This window comes from Pygocentrus nattereri, chromosome 28 (assembly GCF_015220715.1).
Source record: "Pygocentrus nattereri isolate fPygNat1 chromosome 28, fPygNat1.pri, whole genome shotgun sequence".
In the NCBI taxonomy this organism is placed as follows: Eukaryota; Metazoa; Chordata; class Actinopteri; order Characiformes; family Serrasalmidae; genus Pygocentrus; species Pygocentrus nattereri.
Window position 1 is genome coordinate 20,709,678 of NC_051238.1, and position 27,050 is coordinate 20,736,727.

The following is a 27,050-nucleotide window of genomic DNA, read 5'->3' on the forward strand; positions in this document are numbered from 1 at the left end:
CTAGCAGATTCTCGAGAGCACCGATGACACAGTTAGAGTCACTCCGTACACAGATACGGAACCGTCTGAGGGCTCTGCCTGCTGTTTCATGCTGGCCTCTGAGGAACTTGTGAAGCTTCGTTTATGTTTATTCGCGGACACGATGGATTTTAGCGTGAAGAAGCTGGCCTCTGATGCCGGAGTGTTCTTCTCTCGGGCCGTGCAGGTAACGTCGCTGTGCCCGTTCTGCTGCTCCTCGGTCTTCCGTCCGTCGCGGGCTGCATGCAGCAGTTGGAGCTCGCTGGCTCTCCACAAACACCGCTGCCCGGTTTGATCTCTCAGAAACGGACGCTTCTCTTCTGAGGTTGCTCTCATGAAGACTGCTGCGTTACCTCGACGTGATAACGATGCTGCTATGCCGTTAAATCATCAGTGAACTCCCTGCGCTTTGTTGTGCATCGAATTAGTGCTTCGTAGGTTAATCGTGGCCATGTCTTCCTACGGTTATGACGAGATCATGGAAACGTCACCTCGATGTTAGAGGATGTCAACATGTTCCGTCTGTAACTCGTGCTGCATCACGAGAGCAGCGGTGCCAGAGGTTATAATAACTTCATACTGATGGACGCAGAATCTGCACAGGCGGCCACTTTATTTGGGGATGGGCAATTCTGCTGATTTCATTCTCAGATTTGGGTCAAGTATTGCCAAAGCTAGCGGTACTGATATCGACACTTGTGAAAGCCACCTTGGTCATTTTTGGTCATGTTTCTGAAATACTCAGACCAGCCCGTCTGGCACCAACAACCACGCCACGTTCAAAGCCCCTTAAATCCCCTTTCTTCCCCATTCTGATGCTCGGTCTGCACTTCAGCAAGTTGTCTTGACCACCTCTACATGCCTAAATGCATTGAGTTGCGGCCGTGTGATTGGCTGATTAGCTATTTGTGTTAACAAGCAACTGAACTGTACCTAATAAAGTGGCTGGGGGAGTGTATACTGTAATTGACAGAATGATACATTCTGAAATATTCATCCTGGCATATATCAGAATATATACATTTGTAGTATACAGATCAACGATCACAACAATATATATCTTTTCATAGTTAATTGTGCACAGGGATCAGTCGAAAACCAAAAGCGAAGTAAGCAGGTTAAAACCATTTACTGTGTAGTATCTGTGTTATTGCGTTATGATCAATTCTCAAAAACATGCAGATTTGAAGTATCAATACTTCTGTATCAATTCGCCCATAACCTCTTTAGCAGGGATTTTAGAGCTGACATGCTAATGTTGGTTGTCATGTTTGCTGTGAAAGTGAAAGTGTTGTATAACCTGACTCTGTATGTCTTCTCTCTAGTATACGGAGGAGAAACTGGGACAGGCAGAGAAGACCGAGTTGGATGCTCATTTTGAGGGTTTACTTGCTCGAGCTGATTGCACCAAAAACTGGACTGAGAAAATCTACAGACAGACAGAAGTTCTGCTACAGCCAAACCCAAGTAAGTAACTTTGCTCTTACTGTGCATTTGGTTTTGATCAATGTGTGCAGTCAAAAGTGTGTATAGGATTCAGCTCCCAGCTTTAGTTTTGTCTTTGGGAGTTTACATGTGGGATCCAGAAGTAAACTTCTACATAGCAGAGGAAGCTGCTGTCTTACACTGCAGGCAGTCCTACTGTCATGTCGTACTTTGGATGCCAGGTTTATAGTTTTCAAAATAAAGTGATTGTTCCCTTTTCATAAGAGTAGAGGTACATGGGGTGCAACCTAAAAACGCAGGGTAAAATGTAGCACAGACTTTTTATGTAGTGAACCCCTTAAAAGGCCTGAGTTTTATTACACAATTCTGTAACCTAAGAATAGCTCAATCAGTTTGCATTGAAGTCCCTGTATTTAAGAGACACTTTTTTAATCCCACAAATGGGGAAATTTCACCTCCACATTTAACCCATCCGTGAAGTGAAACACCACATACACACTAGTGAGCACACACACTAGGGGGCAGTGAGCACACTTGCCCAGAGTGGTGGGCAGCCCTATCCACGGTGCCTGGGGAGCAACTGGGGGTTAGGTGTCTTGCTCAAGGACACCTCAGTCATGGACTGTCGGCACTGGGGATAAAACCGGTGACCTTCCGGCCACAGGGCCGTTTCCCTAACCTCCAGCCCACGACTGCCCCAAATTACTGAATAATGAGCCTTAGTATGTGATAACCCTGGGATTTTAAGGGGTTAATCTGTTCTGTTGATCATCTTATGGTATACTCGTAGCAACATCATCTGAGAAAGTGCACTGCAACTGGACAAATATTTATATTTAATATTTATTTTATATTATATTCACAATAAAGGGCATTTAAAGTCTTTCTAAGTACTGAGTTGTGTATCTGGTGTAGATGTCATCAGATATATACTGTAAATATTTTAAATACTTTCTATTTGGCTGTAATATAGTGCAAGTTTAAGGCATGTAACTAACTCACAGTGAGAGCTAGCCAGTCTAACATATAGCCTCCACGTGGTGGGGTTAGTTTTAACATAGTGTTAATCCACCAAAATAGATCATTTTTAACCTCTTACAATCACTGGCTTATTACCTATTAAGGCTTATTGTCTGGTAACTACAGGGACTTCAGTGCAAACCAGCTGAGCTATAGAAGAGTTGAGGTTAGAAAAGAAGAGTTTAATAAAACTTCGGGCCTGCTGGTGGGCCCTGCCCTTTTTATTTACACATTCATCAACAATTTCTATAGATATCACAAGTACATTTCAGTTTTATCATTATTTGATGTTCTTATTATTTGTGCTGAACCTTTCACTAGTCAGATGAATTTTGATGCATATTTATAGGTTTTAATTGTGTTAATTCTCGTGAATTTTATGTCTAGCCCCTAAGTCTTTTACAGTGAACGCTATGGGGGCCAATTTAGCTGAAAAAATAAAACAACTAGTGTATCTTGCTTACATTTCTTTGGAAATGATTGAACTAAAATCAAAATGTGTTAGGTTGCACCCCTCATCTCTATTTTGTGTCTGTAATTGGATGTGTGAGAGGGGCAGTGACATTTTTGTAACTTCTTACTTTCTAACCCTTCCCATGCCACAGTTGACCACACTGGTAAGTATACCCCCTTTTTAACAGAGCCCCAACTAAACTGTGGGCTGTCTCTTCATCCATGCTGTCCTGAGGATGACATGCTACATTCAGTGGCCCAGTAGTACTTTGTTATGAGGTCCTGAGTGGTTTTCATCAAAAACATCAGTGGAGTGAATTAGAGCCCTGCACCATGTGTCTGTCTGAGGGCTAGTGAACTTTCAAATGTCATATCTTGCTGTTGGAACTCCTTATCAGGATTATATGCATTCATTTCACCCAAGCACTCAGTTGTCGCATCGTGTTGTCTCTACAGCATTCCTCTCAGCATTGTCTGTCTGATCATGTCATAAGTCCATATAAGCGCTGTCACAATTAATCAGTTAAACTTGGTTTAAACAGTTATTGATTAAAATGTACCTTTTCAGTTTGCATGATGAAAAGGCATATCTTTAATTCTCAGAATCCATTTAGTACTGCTCTCTTTTACAGTAATAACAGCAGCCATTTATAGGCATTGTATATTTGTAGCCAATTAAATGCAGCATATATTTATAATGAATTTGTTTCCTAATTTATGTTTATCTGTAAACTATTCTGGAGCCTTTAAAAAGACTTTGCATGGTCTTCTATTGTCCGTTGAACCAATCTACTCTGAAAACTCATCAAAGTAGTGAGCAGATTACTTGATTACTAATACAATCAATAGTGACAGGCCTAGTCCATATTATTGAAATGGAATTGTTGCTTTTTTCAGAATGAAAGCTCAGCATCAGACTCTGTGTCTCGCATGTGAGTCCGCAATCGGACTCGGACTTCATCTCCCAGAATACGCTGGGAGATCAGGTGACCTCGGATGTCAACATGCGCTCCTATCAGCGCTCGCAGTCACCTGACTTTTAACTATCTTCACCTGAGAATCGTAATAGCTGAGAGTACTAAAGGCCGGGCTTTAGACTCAGTCTTTCCGAGGTTTTGTTTCACTGACATTACTAAGTGGTCTCTCGTGTAAGTTTATTGGATTGACCACGTTTATGACCCTCTGTGTTTCTGTATTTGACTATGTCCGTTTTTGTACCGTTGCTGTTTTTGGATATTGGTTTTGACCCCCTGCTAGGACTCTGTTTACTCTTGGTGTTTTGCCCCTGTGTGGATTTGGTTGACCAGTTTATCATTAAACCTCGTTATCTTCATTCCGCAAGCATCTGGAATTCGTCGCTCCGTGCTACACTCTGCAATCTTCTGATTCACACTCACTTTGTTGGGACACATTGTTCCATCTTCGGGCTGGATTTACTGGTGCGGTTAGATGTGAAAAGCACAGTTAATCAAAGCGCTAGTGTGTTGTCGCTGTCCAAAAAATTTTTCTTCAACATTTAAACATGGAGCCTATCCTAGCATTGTGTGAAAACTCTGTGATGAACAGACCAACAGAAATGATCCAAAATCATTCTGAATAAAACTTCTTTACATTAACTTGCATTAAAAGTGAAAGAGATACATGTTTTGGACAGTCATGTTAGACTGGTTCACTGGACCTGATTGGGCCGATCTGGTCTTGTTACTGAATACTTTTGCATATCGCTGCCGTCGCTGCCATCGGAAGAAAATCTCGTATCTCCGTTTTTGTCATTTTTCAGCTTTTGACATAATTTCAAACGACCTGTTGTTCTTTACATTGTGTGTAAATTTCGTGATGAATGGACCAAAAGAAACGGCCCAAAATGACTTGGAAAGACGCCTGGTTCCATTGACTTCCATTAAAACTACAGTAGGTTTTTTCCTTCTCCTGTAAACTTACCATTTTGGAGATACGAGGTTTTCTCCCGACAACAGCGATATGCTAAAACTGTAGTATATCTTTGTGTGTATATATATATATATATATATATATATATATATATATATATACAAAGTGTGTGTGTGTGTGTGTGTGTGTGTGTGTATGAATGACATGTTTTAGCATGATATCATCACTCAGAATGTCATTGCCTGATCTGAGTCCAAATGTTTGGATCTGGACATTTAGATTTGATTTATCAGTTTGGATGATAATTTTGTGTTTGTAGTTATTTAGCTTAATTTGCTCAGGGCCAGGCCATGGAGAGCTTGGCCTTATGCTTTTTATGTTGTGATTGAATCAGTCTGCACCTTAGAGTTAGCAACATCATGATGCCAGAAGAGGTTCACATACAGTTGTGTGAAAGAGTAGTTCCCCCTCCTGATTTCCTCTATTTTTGCATATTTGTTACACTTACTTAATGGTTTCAGATCTTCATTCAGAATATAAAATATGACAGTTGAGAAAATGAGAAAAAACAAAACATTGTTTTTAAACGATCATTTACTGAAGTGAAAAAGTTTGCAACACCTATATCACCTGCACAAAACAAAATTCTCCCTTAACTTAATAACTAGTTGTGCGACCTTTAGCAGCAATAGCTCCAACCAAACTGCCTCCAGGTTCCTGGAGATCTGCCTTTCACATTGTTGTGGAGGAATTCTCTTTTGCAGAATTGCTTTTATTCAGCCACCTTGGAGGGCTTTCGAACATGAACTGCCTTTTTAAGGTTCTACCACTTTGTCTTGCTCATGCTTCAGATCGATGTCTTGCTGCAACACCCAGTTAGCTTTAGATCACAGATTTATGACTGGGCACTTTTCTGCAGGATTTTATGATGGAGAGTGGAATTCATGGTTTGCCTCCATTATGGCAGGTCATATCCCCTCATCATCATACTACCACCACCATGCTGCACTGTTGGTGTCATGTTATTGTTGTTGAATGCTGTCTTAGCTGTATGCCAGACGTAACAGGATCCCAGTCTTCCAAAAACGTTCAACTCAGTAGCCTGAAGAATATTCATCCAAAAGGCTTGGAGGTCATCAACTAACTTTTTGACAAATGTGAGGCCAGCATTTATGTTCCACTTTGTTAGTCGTTAGGTGTTTTCTCCTTCCAGCTCTGCCATGGATCTCTTCTAAGGGTGGAATAATGAATGCTGACCTTATCTGAGGCGAGTAAGGCTTGTCGTTTCATTTGGCTTGTTATGTGACTTCCTGGATGAGCCGTCGTCGTGTTTTCAGAGGAATTTTAGTAGGCCAGACACTTCTGGGAAGGTTCACCACTGTGCCGGCTTTTCTTCATTTGGAGATAGTGGCTCTCACTGTGGTTCGCTGTGAGTCCTGAACATTAGGAATAGCTTGTAATCCTTTCTAGACCGATATTTTTCATTGGGTTTCTTTCTCTTACAGATTTTCTTTCAGTCACGGCTTAGTGTGCTACCCTTTAGCCTACTTCACATACAACAGGCCTGCCAGTAATCAAGCCGTGTGTGTAAGTTAATTGATCCCAATCGAATTGATCATCAGCTACATCTGGTTAATTGGTTGATTGCTTAACCAAAGGGGACAATTAATTTTTTACACAGGGCCAGTGGGTGTTGGATAACTTTTGCTCCTTCAGTAAATGAAATGATTGTTTAAAAAGTGTATTTTATGCTTACACAGGTTGCCTTTATCTTATCTTTAATTTGGTTTAAAGACATGAAAGTAAGGTTTACATGTGATGAATATTCAAAAATGGAGGAAATCAAATACTTTTCAAAGGACTATAGTTTTGTACTGGTTTGAGATAAAAATGCGTAAGACATAAGTTTTAAATGAGAGATTGGTTACTACAGTATATTGAGGGAACTTGTTAACCTATTAATCTCAAGCAGATGATTTCAAATAATTATTTGTCTGGCATTAAGTGATTTTCTACTTAACTGAGGAAGTACAGAATTACTCCACAAATCTCAAATATACTGTTGTATAGTGCACAAGGAGTATGGTTCTATTTTGTTATTTTCTTTCCTTATTTTTCAGGAGAGGTTTTAAGGAGATTAGGTAGTATATAAACCATCTGCACAATGAAGGAAGGCATTTCCAAAACTGGAGTTTGGGAAAATTAATAAAGGATATAGAGAAAATGGGACTCCTGACAACCACGCAAGACCTGGCATACCACTGAAACTGTCCATTAGATAAACAGTACTCAAAGCTTTGATCTTTGAGAGAGAGGAGAAAGTCAAGCTCCACTCTCGCTTCAGATCTGAAAAAATCTATTGGATTTTTTGGTCTATCCGTCTACTGAGTCTGAAAGGATGTGTAGCTGTCAAGAAGCATACTGAGAAAAAATGCATAAAAAGAAATGCAAACAAAGAAGCTACTGATGTTCTCAGATCAGTGGACTGACCCTCACAACTCAGAACCTTTGAATGTGTTTGGGATTAATTGGATCATGAGAAATAGAAAATTCAACCAGCTTCTAAAACTGTAGAAAAATATCTCTTATTTCTTGGAAAACTGAAAGCAAGTCTCCAAAACCAAAATGTACATGAACAGAATATTTTTTTCTGACTGTGTAGTTGTTGAGGATTCTAGAATTCTGCATTCCTCTGCATTTAACCCAACTGTGCAGTGAAACACCCACATACACACACACACTTGTGAATACATACACACACCAGGGGGCAGTGAGCACACTTGCCCAGAGCAGTGGGCAGCCCTATCCATGGCACCCAAGGAGCAATTGGGGGTTAGGTGCCTTGCTTAAGGGCACTTCAGTCACGTACTGTTGGCACTGGGGATCAAACTGGCAGTCTTTCCGTTACAAGGCTGGTTCCCTAACCTCCAGCCCACTACTGCCCCAAATGACTGAATAATGAGCCTATTTCAAAATGTATCATTCTGCCAATTACACTATACACTCACCGGCCACTTTATTAGGTACAATTGCTGTTCAATTGCTTAACACAAATAGCTAATCAGCCAATCACACGGCCACAACTCAATGCATTTATGCATGTAGAGGTGGTCAAGACAACTTGCTGAAGTGCAGACCGAGCATCAGAACGGGGAAGAAAGGGGATTTAAGTGACTTTGAACGTGGCATGGTTGTTGGTGCCAGACGGGCTGGTCTGAGTATTTCAGAAACTGCTGATCTACTGGGATTTTCACACACAACCATCTCTAGGGTTTACAGAGAACGGTCCGAAAAAGAGGAAATATCCAGTGAGCGGTCAGTTGTGTGGACAAAAATGCCTTGTTGATGTGAGCGGTCAGAGGAGAATGGGCAGACTGGTTCCAGATGATAGAAAGGCAACAGCAGCTCAAATAACCAACCAAAATCTCTGAGGAACGTTTCCAACACCTTGTTGAAAGTGTGCCACGAAGAATTAAGGCAGAGTTCTGAAGGCAAAAGGGGGTCCAACCTTTTACTAGCATGCTGTACCTAATAAAGTGGCCAGTGAGTGTATGTTTTTGACTTTTAGTTTCAGTAACTACAGTAATGTCTGAACATACTTACATGGTTGGGATAGTGTAGTGGGTAACACCTCTGCCTTCTACACTGTAGACTGGGGTTCAATCCCCCACCTGGGTAAACATCCTACACTATACCAATAAGAGTCCTTGGGCAAGACTCCTAACGCTGCCTTCGTCTTCCTGTATAAAATGGTCAAATTGTAAGTCGCTCTGGATAAGAGCGTTAACCGAACGCCATAAATGTAAAACAAACTGTAGTATCACAAATGTATGTACATGGTACCTTTGTAGCAGCAGAGTTAATTTAAGAGCACATGAAGTACTTGAAGCAGCTCTGTGTCGAAAGAAGAGGATTTTTAAAAAATGTCTGTAGTTGAATTTTTAAGGTATGTCTGTATATTTAAAGTTATGGCTCCTTCCTTGTCTCTAATGGGTTTTAACTTTGTTTGTCTACTAGGTGCCAGAATTGAGGAATTCCTTTATGAAAAACTTGATCGAAAAGTCCCATATCGAGCCACCAATGGAGAAATCCTGGGGCAGTATATGCTTGAGGCGGCCAAAGAGTTTGGACCAGGAACGCCTTATGGTAAGAGTCGCCTAACTGAGCTAAAACGAGGCTAATGAGAGTCACATGCAGACACTAGAACTGTTTTTCTGAATCGTTTCATCACATGTAGTGGTATGCAGAATGCAGTCATTCAAGGGTCTTGAGTGATGTTTTTTAGGTTTTTGATGCTTTTTGCTTTGTTTCATTACTATTTTGTTTTCTTTTTTTAGTCAATGTTTTCTTACTTTTGCAAATTTAGTAAGCAAGATTCCCTATGCTGAGATTTTCGTTGGGAGTGACAAGGATGAAGTGAAGGTAGAGCAGTTTGGAGATAAAGCCAGAGAGGCCAGGTTGAGATGGTTTGGACATGTGTTGAGGAGGAATAGTGGATATATTGGGCAAAGAATGTTGGAGATGGAGCAGCCGGGTAGAAGGAGAAGAGGTAGACCTCAGAGAAGTTTTATGGATGTAGTGAAGGTGGACATGGAGATGGTTGGTGTAAAAGGAGAGGAGGCAGTGGATAGGGCAAGATGGAGGCAGATGATCCACTGTGGCGACCCCTAAAGGGAGCAGCCGAAAGAAGAAGAAGAAGAAGTAAGCAAGATTCCCTCACATTACAAATGATTGGATTTTTTTATTTACTCAAAGTTTAAAAATCTGACTGTATGCATAACTTCATAACCAATTTTTACTTAAATAAGTTTTCTGGCTGGCGATACATCTTGTGTGCATCAAATGCAGTTATAGTGCTACATACTGGCCCTTATTCATGAAAGTTGTATAAAAAAATGCCTTTAATGATGTAAGAACTTTTGTACAGGGTGAAAACAGGCAGAAATTTGAGTGAATGAGCGGTTCAATAAGGGAACCAATAAAACAACAGCATTCATGAGCTCAGCTATTCATGAGCCAATGGCTGTGCTTGTTGGCACAGTTTGAGGTTGTACTGCTTTGCCTGCTGACTAAACTTTATAGTGTCAAAATTACAATAACTGGATAAAGTGTGAAATTCCCAGAATGTCTTTGTTTTTCGAAGAACAGTAGAATGTTATGATTGTGTAATGTCGTCGTTTTCCTATAATAGCATAGCAAACACTGTATTATTTATTATTTTTGGGTGGTGTCAGGAGTATAAAACAAAACACAGCATAAAATGTTTTAATTGGAACGTGGAACAGTTGCAGCACTTGTCTATACCAGTGTCCATGAAAAATGAGTGCATCTTATTGTTGGTGGATTGTATCAATAAGATAATTGGTTGCTTTTTATTTAAATTTACACACACTACTACCACATGTTAATTTTGATCATACAGATATGGAAAAAATTGATGAATAACAGAATAAAAAATGTCTTATTTTAAGATCAGATTTGAGTGTATTGGTACCAATTTCAATAAAGTATTGAACAACTGAAAAGTGAAAACATTTTCGCAGACATGCCTCTGTCTGTTATGGAAATCACTGTCAATGATCTAAACTAGCCGTCGTGGGCGGTCGTGGGCTGGAGGTTAGGGAACTGGCCCTGTAACCGGAAGGTTGCCAGTTTGATCCCCAGTGCCGACAGTCCATGACTGAGGTGTCCTTGAGCAAGACACCTAACCCCCAATTGCTCCCCGGGCGTTGTGGATAGGGCTGCCCACCGCTCCAGGCAAGTGTGCTCATTGCCCCCTAGTCTGTGTGTCTGTGTGTGTGTGTGTGAGTGTGTGTGTGCGCTCACTAGTGTATGTGCTGTTTCACTTCCCGGATGGGTTAAATGCAGAGGTGGAATTTCCCTGTTTGTGGGATTAAAAAAGTATCACTTAAAGTAAATGGAGGGGGAGGAGCTTATGCTCTGTACACACCTATGCCCAGAATTTTCTGTTGTTTTTCCAAAGTGAAATATAAATTGTAGAGGTTTTACAGGGCTGTAAGAGCCAAAACAGTCTGTTTAGTTTAACCCATAAACTATTGAAAATCAAATAGAATGTTTACTGAAAACATAGTTTCACCAATGGTCAGCAACTCATTTGTGTATTGTCCACCTTTGCAAAATGACTATTTTGCAGCTCGCAAACAATAAATTGTGCAGTCCTTGTGTCCAGCTGATCTTTATAATGCGGATATGATGTTTGGTGGTTGAACAAAGATAATCAGTGCTTTCTGTCTGCCTGGAGCAGCTCATTTACTGTTTCCATTCTGATTAATATGTACATGGAAGCATGAAAAATGAATACTGTACCTAAGTACCTACAGATTAGAAATTAATTGAGGACAAAAACGATAAGGACCAATGGTGAGGACCACACTGACTGTCACTGATACAGCTGTGCGCTTCTGTAAGGTCCAGTGTTTCTACACACAGACGAAACAGAGCGTGTAGAATTTTGTGAGTGTGATCAGATTGATTGGTGTGCCTGTGTTGCTCTGTTCTTTGCTCCAGGCAGTCAGAATGCAGCCAGAGCAGTGGCTCTCATTGCCTGCTCTTTCTCTCTGTTGCCTGATGGATCAATAGTGCTTTATTCAGAGGTCACATGCCAATTCAGTTCTGCATCCCAGCACTTGCCAGCATTATCCAGCCAGGCCTCTGGCAGCACTGTTTAGACAGTCATCAGTTACTTTTTAGAAAGTCAAAAGTCATCATTCTGAACTGATCAGTACATTTTCGCCTGTTATAGGCTGTGTTGATATTTATACTTCAGCTTGTGCTTGTGACCAAGTCACACCTGTGATGTTATTCATAATGACACAGGTGTCTTTTATTTAACAATTTGTTTTAAATGTTTTAAACATTGGTTTCACATATGCTAAAAAAGCTGTTCCAGCTGCTTAGAGTAGACTGACTTTTGTTATTACTTGATTATTACCTTGTTATTACTTAGTAGTTACTTTGGCGCATATTACATGCATGACAAAAAGTGCTGTTATTATATATGCAATCATTTAAGGATGATGAACTATCCCTTATAACTGGTTTAAGCATTAAATTCTAGAACGTATTTGCTTGACATGTAGTAGAAAACAAAATAGGACAGAGGTTTCTGTTTCACTGTATACATAATCCTGCATGACAACATTGCCTTTCGTTGCTCTAATGAGAATTATCAAGAAAATACCAATGCATTGCTGTTTGTCATCATATCAACTGGAAACGTCACACTTAAGGATAATTGTATTATCATATTCAAAATAACCTAAGTGATGACAGACAAAGAGAAAACAGTCTACAGAGCTGATTTAGTTTGTCTGTTCTCTCAAGCTGAAGTGCACTTAGCAGTAGTAAATGGCTCATTAATGATTTGTGGCTGAGTGGCTGCTTTTATTTTGGTCTCTAGTGTCTGTCAATGGAAATATAGTCCATGTTTTGGTGTGCCTCACAGATAGCTCTTCAGAATGTGAAGATGTGGATATGAGACTATAACTGTGTCTCCACTTGTAGCCAAGGTTGTGTAAGTGATCAAACTTTTGGGCATTATACTGTTAGACAGTCATGCATAGTGCTGTGTTTACATAAACTCAGCGTCCTGAAAGACAGTTCAGTTGTCAGGCACTTTAAAAATTGGAGGCCAGGAAAAGATGAAGTCCACTAATACTGTATTCTATTGGCAGTCTATCAAGAAAATAGGTAAATAATTGGATTTAAGCCCAGTTTGCAGGTGATTTTGAATCAGATTCAGGTCAGGTTTATGGCTACCTGACTGGTCAATTTGCTTTTTTATGTTTTTTTTCATCGTGCAGGATGTGGCGGTTCATGAGGTCAGAATGTGTGACAAGAAAGTCAGTGCATATTCATATATTACAGTTTAAACATGGAGAGTAGAAGCTTGTAACAGGTAACCTAGGTGTAAACTGGGTGTTATAGGTGTTATAGGCTAGTCAGGTGATCCTAAATCAAAATTTTGGTCACATTTTTTTTCCGTATTATAGTTTATACTCACAGCACACTGGCCATTGTTTAATGTTTAGAGTTGAGATGAGCTTCACCTCTCCATTTTAGACATCACACAGTGCTTTCTAGCAAGCTGGAGGGTGAAGGCTTGCACAGACTGCAACTGTAATTAGCATCAACTGTCACTCACAATACTACAAAAGTACCGTCAGAGTTTAATACGTCTAGATCTGGTGGAAAACATCAGTTCACAGCGTAAAGGCTGAACGAGTGTTTATCAATTAAAGATGTGCTGGTTTTAATTCCTTGTCTTATCTCTGTAGGAAGTACCTTGATTCAGGTGGGTGATTGCCAGAGGAGATTGGGAGGAGCAGAACGAGAGTTTCTGCAGACATCGTCCATTAGCTTCCTCACACCGCTGCGGAACTTTCTGGAGGGGGACTGGAGGACCATAACAGTAAGCCTGGGGGTCTTCTTACCTGGTTTTGTACGTTTTGATTTTGAACAGTGGCGTTTTTGCAGTTTTTTTTTTTTTGTATACAGTTTCTACTTTTTTGCTGAATTCAACATATTTAAATGATGCAATGATACAATGTGCAATAACTTTTGCACAGGCCACGTTTTTCTTTTTTTTTTTTTCTCAATATGTTAAATTCAGGTGATAAATAGGAACTACATATAAATGATCATGATATGATAATGATATAATGGCCATAAAATGTAGTGAACTACTGTCTAGTACTGCGATATGAATATATTATGCATATATATGGAATGTGGCCCAGTAGAGTAGAGTACTGTGGCGCTCTGTCTTGCCAAAAATGTCAACAATTTGGAAATATGAAGTATGTGAGGAGCCTGTGTTTCATATTAGTGACTTTGTTTAGCATGCAAAGTGTGAGCCTTGGGTAAGTAGCAAGTAAACAATGTTATCATTGTTGTGTGTGCTCTATCTCTCTCTCTCTCCCTCTCTCTCTCTCTCTCTCTCTCTCTCTCTCTCTCTCTCTCTCTCTCTCTCTCTCTCTCTCTCTCTCTCTGTCTCTCTCTCTCTCACGCTCTCTCTCTCTCTCTCTCTCTCTCTCTCTCTGTCTCTCTCTCTCTCACGCTCTCTCGTCTTCTCCTCACAGAAAGAGAGGCGGCTCCTAGAGAACCGGCGGCTGGATTTAGACGCCTGTAAAGCCAGGCTAAAGAAGGCCAAAGCAGCAGAGGCTAAAGCAGCTGTAAGCTCCTTTGTCTTTCCTGTGCTTTGCTTCTTCTCTCAGTTCTTCAGCCTGCTCTTTTCTCTCTCTGTTCCACTGACCACTATTAATTCTGCTCTAACCTTCTGTCTTTGTTCCAACCTTTGCAGTGTGAGGGAGAAGTGAGTATTGGGGTGAATTTTCCTTTTGAGTCAGCATCTCTCTCTCTTTTTTTCATTTTAGTGCCCAATCCTATTCTGTCATGTTGATTTTCCATGCATCCTCCTTGCTTTTTTATGGGAATTCAATAGGCAGTTGGATTTTCCATTTTCTGTGTGAGAATAATTCGATTTCAGTGAAATACACAGAATGATTGATTTAAGTCTACAGTTTTTTGTAGGCATTTAACTGTGATCTCAGGCTGCAGTGTTTGTGCTTCAGCCACAAGGTTGTCTTAACACAGATGCCAGGTAAATGGTTGCTAAGACAAACTCAGTCTAATTATCCCACTTGTATGTCTCCAGTGGCCAGGAGCTGCACATCAATTAAATCAGCAGAGCAGTCTGAGTGACTACGTGACTAAAGCTGACGATTGTTGAGATGAACTCAGTGGTGCAATAACCAATGAGTATTTACTCATACTTGTGTGAGATTGTAGACTACGCAGTGTACTGTGTATATCATTGCCACCCTGTGGTATTAGAGCTAGGCCAGGTTTTTTTAACTAGGTTAAAAAAAGCCTCCACAACTCCACGATAATTTCTTCTAGCACAGAATAGGTCGTTTAATATGACGTTAGCTCTAAGCTTATCTGGTGTACATGAATCTTTTAGTTCAATTTAGTACATTTCTATTTAAAGCCTGTAAAAGACACTGTAGTTTTATTTGAAGCTTGTAACACTAACATACACTTTGGTTTGTGTGTTGCAGTTTTACAGTGACTCTGGCATAGAGCTACTGCTAGTTTTCATTTTTTACTTGGGACTAAAACTTGGTCAAAATCCAGCTTGTATTTGCAGTCATTGATGTATTTTGGATTTTCAGGAGGTGTATAGTGGCATTTTTGTCCCAACATTGATCCCACCTGTACATCAAAAAGTGACTGTTTAATTACCTTCTCAGTATGTAATCATGCTTGTGTCTAATCTAGTGTCCTGTAGGCTCAATGTATGGAAGATCTTGCTTGGCTATATCTACCTATAAACCACTGCGATAAATTCATGTTTATGTATATATATATATATATATATATATATATATATAGAGCAACTGAAGAGGTGTACCTAATAAAGTGGCCGGTGAGTGTATATGGAGGATATATGGAGTGTAATGGAAATAAGAGTGCCACTAAAATACTTGCAGAGTTGTAAAACTACAAGGATTATGATCAGATTAAAGAAAGAATTAAAAAAAATTCTACATTTTTTTTCCTCTGGAGGCCTAAAAAGACCTGAGGGTTTCCGTACTGTTTAATGTGAATTACATGAAATATTGAAGAGAGCCTGCAGGGAGCATGTTTACATGGGTTCATTTTGATTTATTTATTTATTTTTGGCTCAGAAAGTTTAAAGGTCAGATGTGAGAAAAGTCAGCTTGTCTTAAAGTTTAATTTCAGTTCCATTAAGCCATGAATTACTTTACGATAAGGGAATTACATCCATCTTAAATGACACTCTGATCTCTGAGCTTTTTGAGGCATCGTTCACTGATGCATGGCATTTCACATTCACATATTCTTATGTGAATGCATACTTTACAGTCAAGATTATCATCCAAATGTTCTTACACTCAGTCTTAAAGGCTTGCATACTTAGCTTCATACCTGAAGATTCACTGAAATATTAATGCACATCTTGTATTAATCCTTAGAAATTGCAGTTATCCCCCACTGACTGGTGTATTTTACTGTTAATTATTTCTCACTCGTGGCTCACTGAGCCGAAATTCAAAACTTTTATTGTATACTAAATAGGTGTTTATAAGGAGATACTTTATTATGATGTGAAGTTGATGAAAAGGCACTGTTGTTTCTCGGCATTGCCATTTGTCATATCTTGATATTCAGGTAAAAACAGTTGTTAACCAAAGACCCCTCAGTCTGTTGGCATTTATGTAATTTATTGCGTAATTTACTGCAAAAATAAATATGTATTTACAGACTTACGGTTAAATTAGTCTTGCAAACCAAACTTCTGCTTATCACCAGTGAGTCTGATGTGTTTTGTCACTCAACATGGCCTAGAACCCTGAAGGGACTTTGAAAAGAAAGGATGTTTGACTGACACAAAGCATGACCAGCCACAGGCTGTTGTTTATGTCACATATAGCTTAGGTCAACTAAGACCTTTGTAGTGCCATGATAGCGTAAATGTTCTGTTTGGATGATCACATGCTATGTGGCCAAATGTATGTGGTCTATCATAGGATGCCACCTTTGCCACAAGTCAGTATGTGTGTAATTTATTGCCTTATTAAGTCTGCCCTGGTCAACTGTATGTGCTATTATTGCGAAATGGAAGTGTTTAAGTGCAGACCATGTAAAGTCCAGGCCACGCAAACTTACAGAGTGGAGCCTCTGACTGCTGAAGCGTGTAGCATGTAACTCAGATCATTATGTCCAATGGCAAGCGTCAGCTGGAGCGTGCTGTCATGTGTTGGGGGGAATGATGATTTGTACTTCACTATCCAGCACATAGATCAATAAACCTGGGTTTTGCAGATGCCTGGAGAATGCATAGTACCAACAGTACAGTTTGGTGGAGGAGGGATAATGGTCTGGGGCTGTTTTCATAGTTTAGTTCCAGTGAAGGGTAATATTAATGCTACAGCATATAAAGACGGTTTTGGCCAGTTACTGTAGCCTAGTTAGACTGTAAGTCTTAGACTAATATCGATCCTTTGACGTACATGTAAATGTAGTTGTAGTGTTTTCTGTCAGACTGATGAAGCCTGCTGCACAGATGTTCGTTGAACATATGAATAGCCAGTCATAATGGAACTGCCTTAAATGGAGCTTATCTTACTATAGACAGTGCCCACAGATGATTTGAATAGGCTATAGCAAAACAAAAGTTATAACTGAACTTCTAAGGGTTAATATTCAACATCTCAAAAGGTTAAATTGTAGATACTCTAAATGGCAAAGCATTCCTTGGATGATCACGAGGATAATTGTTTCTAATGGGCATGTGTTTCAGATAACTTGCTTGATTGTCTTGCCTTGTTGCCTTTTGCCTTTTTTTACAAAGCTGTGTTCCTCTCTGGTTCTAGGCGGTGCCAGACTTCCAGGAGACCAGACCACGTAATTATGTGCTGTCTGCCAGCGCCTCAGCCGTGAGTGACTAACTCACACTGCCCTCTCACACATGCTCTGTACAATAATACTTATTACAGAGATCGGTTTCAGAAAAGGAGGTCAGAAAGGTAGTCCAGTGTTTTATGTATATTTTGGCCTTGAACCTGATGGTGTGTTATTTTAAAACCACACAGTGCTTTTTAAAATCTGAACCACCTACATTAAAACAGTCGGTGATAACAGGGTTTGTCAACTAGCGTGTGTTTTTCAATGGCAGTACAGCTTTTATTTTTTCCACACTGCATACACTGCAGTACCTGAACAGCTTTGCATCTGTCATGCTGTGGTTTTTTAAATTTATGGTTAGGTTTTTACAGTAAATGGAGAGATTTCGCAGGCAAATAAGATTTTCTTCCATAGCACTGAACAGATTGGAGGTGATGATTCATTCAGGCTGTGATGCACAGTATTTAGTGCTTGTATCAGTTCTTCATGCTTAGTCCCATGACAGGTCTGGTTTAGGCCGAGGGAGCAGCACACTTATTTGGTGGCTATAGGAATATACCATGTACTAATTTGACATTAATTTTAGGCCTGTGTGGTATTTAGGGGGCAAGAAATTGAGTCAAATGATGTATGTAAAAGTTTTTATATCCTAATAAAAAAAGTAAAACGATTCACCACTCACTCTACACACAGTGAAAGATTAATTTTATTTAGGTAAAAAATAACACTCTTTCAGCCCACATGCAAGGCCTTCACCAGACATAAAAGACAGCACTACAGCACACCATTAAATGCTTTCAAATTAAAAACAAGTGACCCCTGATTAGAGCAGCAGTCTTGTTTACTCATCTGCCCCATCTAGTGGTCTAAGCACACAGAGGATAAAGATTCAGTAACACAGTTCACTCTTCATACAAAGTAAGTTCTAAATATCCAGTCATAGAATTCAAAAACTTGTGGATACTGTCAGATCCCCTTGGTACAGTATAAAATATCATGTGTACCTTTTGTGAAGTGACAGGTGTTTAAAAAATTGATAAATGGCTTTTCAACATACCCTAGATGTAGGTTTGCAAAGTTTGGATACCACGTTTTCCTTTTTAATACTGATAACAGTGTTGAATTTTGTGTGTCGACTGATACAAAAACAGGTCAGATAAATCTTTACGTGAAACTACTAATCTTTAAAAATATCTACTTAGTTCATGTAATTCAATAATTCAGTATTTCATCTAAAAGTAGTCTGCCCTGATCAAACTACTCCAACTCCACTACCCCACAGGAATTAAAATGCTTCGAGATGTGATTCTGTTTTTTAATCTGTTTCAATTCTGTTTTTAGTATGGTCTGCTGAGAACAGAAGTGAAGTGTCAGTCAGTCAGTCACAGTTAAGTGACCATTTATCAGTTCCACAACGGGGAAATTTCACCTCCGAATTTAACCCATCCATGCAGTGAAACACTACATACACACTAGTGAATGCACACACTAGGGGGCATTGAGCACACTTGCCTGGTTCGGTGGGCAGCCCTGTCTGCCGCACCCGGGGAGCAGTTGGGGGTTAGGTGCCTTGCTCAAAGGCACTTCAGCCACATACCGGTGGCTCGGGGATCGAACTACCGACCTTCTGGTCACAGGGCTGGTTCCCTAACCTTTGCTAAGTTTTAAATTTTTGAAACAAATTGAAGCATAAAATGTGACCTGTGCAAAAGTTATAGCACATTTTATATTTTATGTTTTATTTTTTTCCAGTACATTCAAATAGAAGTTGAACAAATGTTATTATACAAATAGGTTTGTAGGCTTCTGGGTGGTTCAGCTCTGATGTTGGTCATAATCTTCCTCTGACATTTGTGGTATCAGAGATCGTGTCATCCTTTTGCACTCTGACATTTACTCCACTAACCAGTGGCTTCACTTTCTTAATCGGGATGAGGCAGTGTGTGCTTAAACAGAGCTGTTGTCAACGCCTTTATGTTTGAATGTCAGATCCTGCAGTGATAACATTGATCTTTGTGTTTTTCTTTTCCATGTTTGCTGATCAGCTCTGGAGCGAGGAGGTGGAGAAAGTAAGTATCAGAACATTTTATTTCACAGTGCTGTTAATACAGTAGCACTGTCACAATCGTGACATTTTAGCGTACATGAAATTTCCATAAAAATATAGAAATTAGCAGATTTGTTGTAAAGAATAAGTCTAAAGTGGCCAAAATTGACCTGTTAGCTGTATTACTGATATATATTATTAAATGCTTATAGATGAAAAAAAAAACAGCTTAAGCTCAAATAAACAAACATCACACTGCTCTCTAAAGGTGGAGCACCAGCCATAAGATAGAGCTTTGGTTGTTTTTGTTGTTTTTTTCTTAGTAAATACATTGTCTCACTTTTATTTACATGTATATATTGCATTAGTCAAACTGTTCAAATGCATCCATTTCACATTCTGTTTGTTGTGATGTAAACATATGGTTGTGAAAGGTAACAGCTGTTGAAAATACTTTCAATACTAATTACAGTGTCAAAACACATGATTTGCTTTTATTTTAGGTGAAAAACATTTACACATCCTCTACAGAGAACCTATTTAAATATGAAAGTTTTCTGCTAATTTGTATTTCACAGTTGCACATTTTATGTTTTTCCCCAATGTGTTAAATTCAGCAAATAGACAGTAATTATGTGTTAAGATGTTTTTTTTAGAAAAAAAGCAAAACGTCATTTGACCAGAGGCGTACAAACATTTTACTATAGGTGCTAAATGTTTAAAATGATGACCACAGATCCTGACTGTCTGTCACAATTGGCCCCTCCCAGTCTTCCATGTGCTTCTTTGTTTTGTTTCCTCCCGGTTCTGCCCCCTTGTTTCTTGACTACGCCCTTGATTGTTCCCACCTGTTTTCCCCCTGTGTCTTGTGAACCTTGTGATCCCTGTTTGTATTTGAGCCCTGTGTTTTCCCTAGTCTAGTGCTGGTCTTTGTATTGTTTGAAGTGTTTGTGCTGTTTGAAGTGTATTGTATTGTTCCAAGTGTTTTGTTTTTATTGTTTGATCCTGTGTTCTTTTGCGTTATGTCTGTCCCTCCGTTTCCCCATGTTGTCTCTTTGACCCTGGACTGTCTTGACCCTGAATATGGATTTGCCCCCAATAAATCTCGCTTCTCTCAGCGTGTGCGTCCGCCTCATCATCGTTCCACAACGTTACACTATCACAATTATTAATCACCATTAACAATTATTTGAGGTAACTGCAATAAATTTCAACAGTTGTGACCTTTCTGGTCCTAACCTGGTCAATTTTAATAGTCCTAGGTGGTCCTAGAAAACTGCAGAGTCAATCTGAAACTGCTGTTCCAGCAGACGTACTGCGTTCTATATGACTTAAATAAATTGACATATGTTAAGTCTGTCTTCAGCAAGTATCTCTTGATCGCCCTCCTATTCTGCACCTCTGTGTGTGTTTTAATCACAGCTGTGTTCATTTTCTGTTTCTGTTTGTGTTTTTCTCGGCAGGCAGAGCAGGAGTTGAGGGTGGCTCAGACAGAATTTGACCGACAAGCTGAGGTCACAAGGCTGCTGCTGGAGGGCATAAGTAGCACACATGTGAGTCATGTTTATATCCTGCATTCTTCCATCCTCATGATACACCCATAACAGGTGAAGCTAGAGCCAGGGCTAGGCCGAACGGTGAACCTGTAAACCTCTATGTCTTTTGGCCACCTGGTCAACCGTTAGAATGTTTGGGTTTCCATGATTCTGTGCTTATGAACTTGTTCATCATTGTGCATGGAAAGATAGTATTACTTTGCAGTGTTCTACTCTGTGCTACCAGAATACCTTGCACACCTGACATAGTTTGTTTTGATTGGCCTGTTTTTTTTTTCTAAAAGAATCTTACACAGTACTGTTAACCAGACAGACATCACATTTTCAGAAAGGCAGACTACTGGGACCGTATTTTCCACATTGCACAGTAAACACAGTGGTAACTTTCCACTGTTTGTCTACTTAGGTAAATCACTTGCGATGCCTGCATGAGTTTGTGGAAGCCCAGGCCACTTATTACAGCCAGTGTCACCACTTCATGCAGGAACTACAGAAAGAACTGTCCAGGTGGGAATTCAACAGGTTTTACTCTCAAATCAAGACGTTAGAGAACTAGAGATGGATGTGCTGTTTCTAAAAACCTATTTGTGAGTAATTTTTTGACTTTCTTACTTTTCCCTTGTGCTCACAGTGCTAATGGAGATGTGTGAGTACACCTTGAGAATGTTTAATCTTGTAAGTGTGCTCAGTGGGGATCATATCTGATCTATAACATTGTTTTGTCTTTCTGTCTTCCAGAAGGTATCCAAATTCATTCGTGGTGAACCCTAGATCTGTCAGGAGTCCCTCTGCTGACCCCTCTTCTACTTTGCCCATAAACTCGTTAAGCCCAGAGACGGAGCCCCTTCAGATTGAGGAGGTGCAGCCGCCTGCCAGCGGCACGCGCAAAGCTAAAGTCCTGTACGACTATGACGCTGCCGACACCAGTGAACTCTCGCTATTGGCAGATGAGGTGAGGGTAGTTTTCAAATTGAGTAAATACTGAATACAATAAAGCATAGAAAATTTGCACATTTTTAAAATGTAATTTGCTACACTGAAAAAAATGGTGCACTTCAGTTCCATATGAATAAAATGTATGACATCAGCACAGGTTGGTCTTTCAGTGTACTTACAATTGGTAATAATTGTGCTGATGTCATATATTTCATCAGTGTTGAGCCATGTCCACTAAAGCTAGGTTCAATTAGGGACATAAATATCAGTGAAAAACAAGGAGAAAAGCTACTTCCATACTGTTAGAAGGTTCTGTGCAGGTACAATTTTCATTCATAAGGGTACAAACAATGTAAATGTACCCACAAAGGTACAGCAATGGTTTTCAGGTCCAATTGTGTACCTTAAGTACATTTTTCCAGGTGAAGAGTAAGTATTTTCAGAACCTAATGTTTTAAAAAGGAACAATACAATAAAAAGCCTTGAGATGAGATGGAATGTATGAAGTCAATACAACTTAGAAAATATCATTTCAGCAGATTATGGTACAATTATCTTCCCTGACTAAAGGTACCACCCCAGTGACAAGAGCGGTACTGCCCCGTGACAGTTTCATACCCTTATTTCTGAGAGTGTACTGGGCCTTATGCTTACTTGCTAGTGCTAGTGCTGGTGCTATAAGGCTAAAAAGTTCAGTTGCACAAAAAGAAATGTTGTAGTACACATAGGATTTCATCTGAAAACATGATTTATTATGCAAACAGAAATTACCTTTAAATTCCCCTTTTTAGTTCATGCTAATATACACTCACCGGCCACTTTATTAGGTACACTTTATGCTAGTAAAAGGTTGGACCCCCTTTTTCCTTAAGAACTGCCTTAATTCTTCGTGGCAGACTTTCAACAAGGTGTTGGAAACGTTCCTCAGAGATTTTGGTTGGTTATTTGAGTTCCTGTTGCCTTTCTATCATCTGGAACCAGTCTGCCCATTCTCCTCTGACCTCTCACATCAACAAGGCATTTTCATCCACACAACTGACCGCTCACTGGATATTTCCTCTTTTTCGGACCGTTCTCTGTAAACCCTAGAGATGGTTGTGTGTGAAAATCCCAGCAGATCAGCAGTTTCTGAAATACTCAGACCAGCCCGTCTGGCACCAACAACCACGCCACGTTCAAAGTCACTTAAATCCCCTTTCTTCCCCATTCTGATGCTCGGTCTGCACTTCAGCAAGTTGTCTTGACCACCTCTACATGCCTACATGCATTGAGTTGCAGCCAGGCTGATTAGCTATTTGTGTTAACAAGCAATTGAATTGATAAAGTGGCCAGTGAGTGTATGTCAGAATTTAGAAGTTAGTAATGAATTTGATGGAAAAGATTAAAAAGATTTCTGAAACAAATAGCTGAAAAAAAGAAACTAGAGCAACATTAACCCGTACAAACCTATCAAACCAAAGCTTAAAAGCCACTCTTTTAAATGGGTTTTATTTTCATTCTTCTGAGAACACCCCCATGTCAAACTTACTTGCCGACTCAGCAGTGGTGATGGTTCCAGTGCAGTCCAGTTGAGACAAAATAGGCAGTCTAGTTACGTTAGCACTAACCTAAAGCTTGGGCGCAACAGTTTTTGCCCATTTTAGATTACACATGGATATTTAAAGCTTGTAACAGACATTATCATATATTTTGCCTTCTGTGTTGCTGTTGTCCATTTCTAAGAACTTGGTTAGGCTACTGTCAGTGATGTATGTAAGATTTCCAGAGTGACCTTTTCCCTCACAAAACTGGTCCCGCTGATTGGAAATCAAAGCATGGTTGACTGTTCTCAGAAATCAGAGAAGGCCTAGAAAGCTCTGAAAGTTCCCCATGTCATGATGCATATTCAATAAATCAACATGTCAAGATTCTCCAAAAGTTTAACTTCTTATAATTTGTCCTTTTTTCTTTGTTTTGATTTATCCAGCTCATTACAGTGTACACTGTGCCAGGCATGGACTCTGATTGGCTGATTGGAGAACGAGGAAACCAGAAAGGGAAGGTGCCTGTCACATACCTGGAGCTGTTGAGCTAAAGAACCTATAAAGGATGCAAATACATCTATATACAATTACATGCACTAACATAGTTCAGAATAGATCCAGACATGGACTCAATTTCATACTTTTGACTAAGAACTTTTTTGTTGAGGGTTTGATCTGTTTTGATGCCAAGCTTAATTTACTGACTCTCAGCAGCAGCATTTACACAGTTCTGGAACTAGGTTAAAGCATTTTATGCCGTGATCACGATACAGTGACATCACAAGCCATTCAGGGCTTTTCCTACCAAACACACTTTTGCAAAACCATTCAGACCAAAAAAGCTGACTTGTGCACTAATGGGTTATCTCTGATAGATTTCAGCATTGCAACTAACAGCCAAAATATAGAAGCCAACAATTATGTCACTCCGAATGCTTGAATTTCAAGTCTCCAGACCTTGATGTAGATGTATGCCTGCCAGTGAATTTCTGTGCTAGAATACACTGGACCTATTAGTCCATCTCTAACTTATCATACCTTCATTATCTTCTTTCACAGTTTAATCAACTCTAACTTCTTCCACTAAACAGAAACCCTTGTGCTCATAGGTCAGTTTTGAAGTCTAAATGCTTGTCTGTTTGCGCTGTTTTAGTGACTCAGCACTCTGGAACATCTACCTGTCTTATCTACTGCCCTTACATTCCCTCATAGAATGTAGCAAGCTCTCTGTAACACAGTGCAACCATTGTTTACATTGGCAGTCCCAGCAAATTTTCTGAAATTTTATCAGTTTTCTTCAGATCTTGAGTAATGGCACGACTTTAGGTTGCTTAAGATATCTCATGAATTTTGTCTCATTGCTTGGAAATGAAGGTGGGCCATATTCTTTTAAACATACAAATGAGTCCTATTTAAGCTGGATTCGTTTAACCTGGGGAGGTGCTGCATTACTTATGAGATCTGTGATTTTTTAAAATTCAGTGCGAATAGTAATAATAATAATAATAATAATAATAATAATAATAATAAATGACTTAATGCAGAGCTCAGTAATGGTAGCCCTGTTTGAATCAACATCACAGTAATATATTGACAAAACCAGGTAATAGAAAATGGCAAAATTTTATTTTTTTTTATGTTTTTTTTAATGTTTTTTTTAATGTAAAGCCTTACAGCTAAATGGAGCTTGATTCACCCAATTCCTCAATCCTCAAATTCAAGGAGACTGAAATCCTGAAATTCTGGCGATGGAAAACAAGATCTCAAAAATACCTCTCGCGAGGCAGTTTTCTGCCTTATTGGCATTTGGTAAGTTGAATGAACCCACTTTACTAGCCTAGTAGTCTGTGTGCTGCAGAATGTGTTGTCATTGTTCAGAAGTGTGGAGCCTGTTGTGTAAAGCTGATGTAAACATCCGCACGTAGATATTTCAATCTGGCCCATTTGTGGTCCTTTGCAGAAATTTCGCAGATCTTTTATCCTGTTTGAATCAAATTACACACAAATTATAATTCTATATAATATAATAATATTATATATAATTATAATACTGGACCTTCTCTGGTTAAACTAATCCAGCTTTAGACCACGATGGCCATTAATGCTTCCACTCATGATGAGCAGGATTGCTGTGAGAGAGAGATAGTCACACATGTTGTGCTGGAAACCATTAATAAGATTTTGCCTCACAATCTGCGTCCCTTGCTTAATTTGCGCCATGCATGTGCACCATTGTCATGGACCCGCAGGGAGCATTGCTTTTATTGGCACCAGCTGACAGCACCTGACCTGTGCCACAAATGTGTAAGCATGGCAGTTTAAAATTGTAGTTGAGCTGTAACAAAACACAGAGCTATAAGATGTGTGTATCAACCTGAGTGGTCTTGCTTTGTGTAAGACAGCATTCTTAGCCTGTATAGGTGCTACAATAACAATAGTATGCACAAAGCTGGGCAAAATATAGCCTGAATATCATAGGAAGGCTTTATATTCCATATGTAGTACACATTACATTGGTTATTATATAACTGCTTCTATAACACACATACGTGCAGTATATGTCTAAATAGAAAGCCATTTATGTTAAGTCGTAGTTGTAAAACGTCCAGTCCAACATTTAGTGCAGTATTTGGGTGTAGAAGCCTCATGACCTCTGTGGTGCGCTATACAGGGAATAATATTTGTAATATTTGTGATTCAGTCACAGACATGCTCTCATGCTAAAGCAGGTTTTTGTTCACATCCCTCACTTCTTCCTTTGCTCTAAACTGAATCTTTTCAGCCATAGAAAGAAACTACGTAGTGTTAACCTAGGAAGGAGAATGAGACTGCTAATATAGTGGTTTCAGCATTAAACAGTCCAAGATTATCTGCATACAGATCAGGCAACATCGCAAAACCTAATGCAGTTCACACGAGTGACAGTGGTGCACATACGTGGTGCAAGTCTGGCAGGGGATGCAGATCAGGTAACGACAGAAGAGTATATGTAGACAGTCAAAAATCAGAAGTGACAAACAAGAAGGGACATTTTTAATGTAGCTTTAAACCATTGCTGTGAAACATGCTTTCAGATGTTCATATATACACTCACCAGCCACTTTATGAGGTACTAGTAAAAGGTTGGACCCCCTTTCGCCTTCAGAATGGTCTTAATTCTTCGTGGCACACTTTCAACAAGGTGTTGGAAACGTTCCTCAGAGATCTTGGTTGGTTATTTGAGTTCCTGTTGCCTTTCTATCATCTGGAACCAGTCTGCCCATTCTCCTCTGACCTCTCACATCAACTTTCGTCCATACATCTGCCACTCACTGGATATTTCCTCTTTTTCGGACCGTTCTCTGTAAACCCTAGAGATGGTTGTGCATGAAAATCCCAGTACCTAATAAAGTGGCCGGTGAGTGTACATCATTACCTATTATTACAGAGAGCATTTTGCTGGAAGGCTTAAAGGAATAGTTCGGGGAAAACTCAAATTTAAAAACCTAAATGTGATCAGTCAGCCAAGACAAGTTGTGTCTGAAGTTTGCTTCTTTAGTTCTGGAGCTATGAGGCTAATGTAGAACAAGTAATCGAAGCTTACTGTGCAGTTAGCATTCATGCCAACTGCTTGCCTACACGCTTTACACAAAATTGTAGATAGGCTAATCTCAATCAGACTTGCATTATGTGGTACCTAAACACAGGTATGTTCCAAAGCTAAAAGGG

At 39.6% G+C, this 27,050-nt stretch overlaps 1 protein-coding gene across 6 annotated transcripts; it reads left to right on the top strand.

Moving 5' to 3' along the window:
• Positions 1–26,546, top strand: sh3glb2a (SH3-domain GRB2-like endophilin B2a). Of its 6 annotated transcripts, XM_017702829.2 has the most exons (14): positions 1–205; positions 1,344–1,485; positions 3,090–3,101; positions 8,845–8,973; positions 13,125–13,258; positions 13,929–14,021; positions 14,150–14,161; positions 17,250–17,312; positions 19,326–19,349; positions 20,791–20,880; positions 21,290–21,390; positions 21,515–21,529; positions 21,622–21,835; positions 23,786–26,546. In XM_017702829.2, exons 1-14 carry the CDS (start codon positions 89–91, stop codon positions 23,891–23,893), a joined length of 1,254 nt encoding a protein of 417 aa, XP_017558318.2. In that variant the 5' UTR covers positions 1–88; the 3' UTR covers positions 23,894–26,546. The 6 variants fall into 6 exon arrangements, with proteins under 6 accessions (XP_017558318.2, XP_017558321.2, XP_017558319.2 ...); XM_017702832.2 differs by lacking the exon at positions 21,515–21,529; XM_017702830.2 differs by lacking the exon at positions 14,150–14,161.
• The last annotated feature ends 504 nt before the right edge of the window (positions 26,547–27,050 follow it).

Coding starts and splice junctions, on each gene's coding strand:
- sh3glb2a (XM_017702829.2), top strand. CDS start 89: ATGCTGGCCTCTGAGGAACTTGTGAAGCTTCGTTTATGTTTATTCGCG. Junction 13,259..13,928: donor GGGACTGGAGGACCATAACA/GTAAGCCTGGGG, acceptor TTCTCCTCACAG/AAAGAGAGGCGGCTCCTAGA. Junction 20,881..21,289: donor AGGGCATAAGTAGCACACAT/GTGAGTCATGTT, acceptor TTGTCTACTTAG/GTAAATCACTTGCGATGCCT.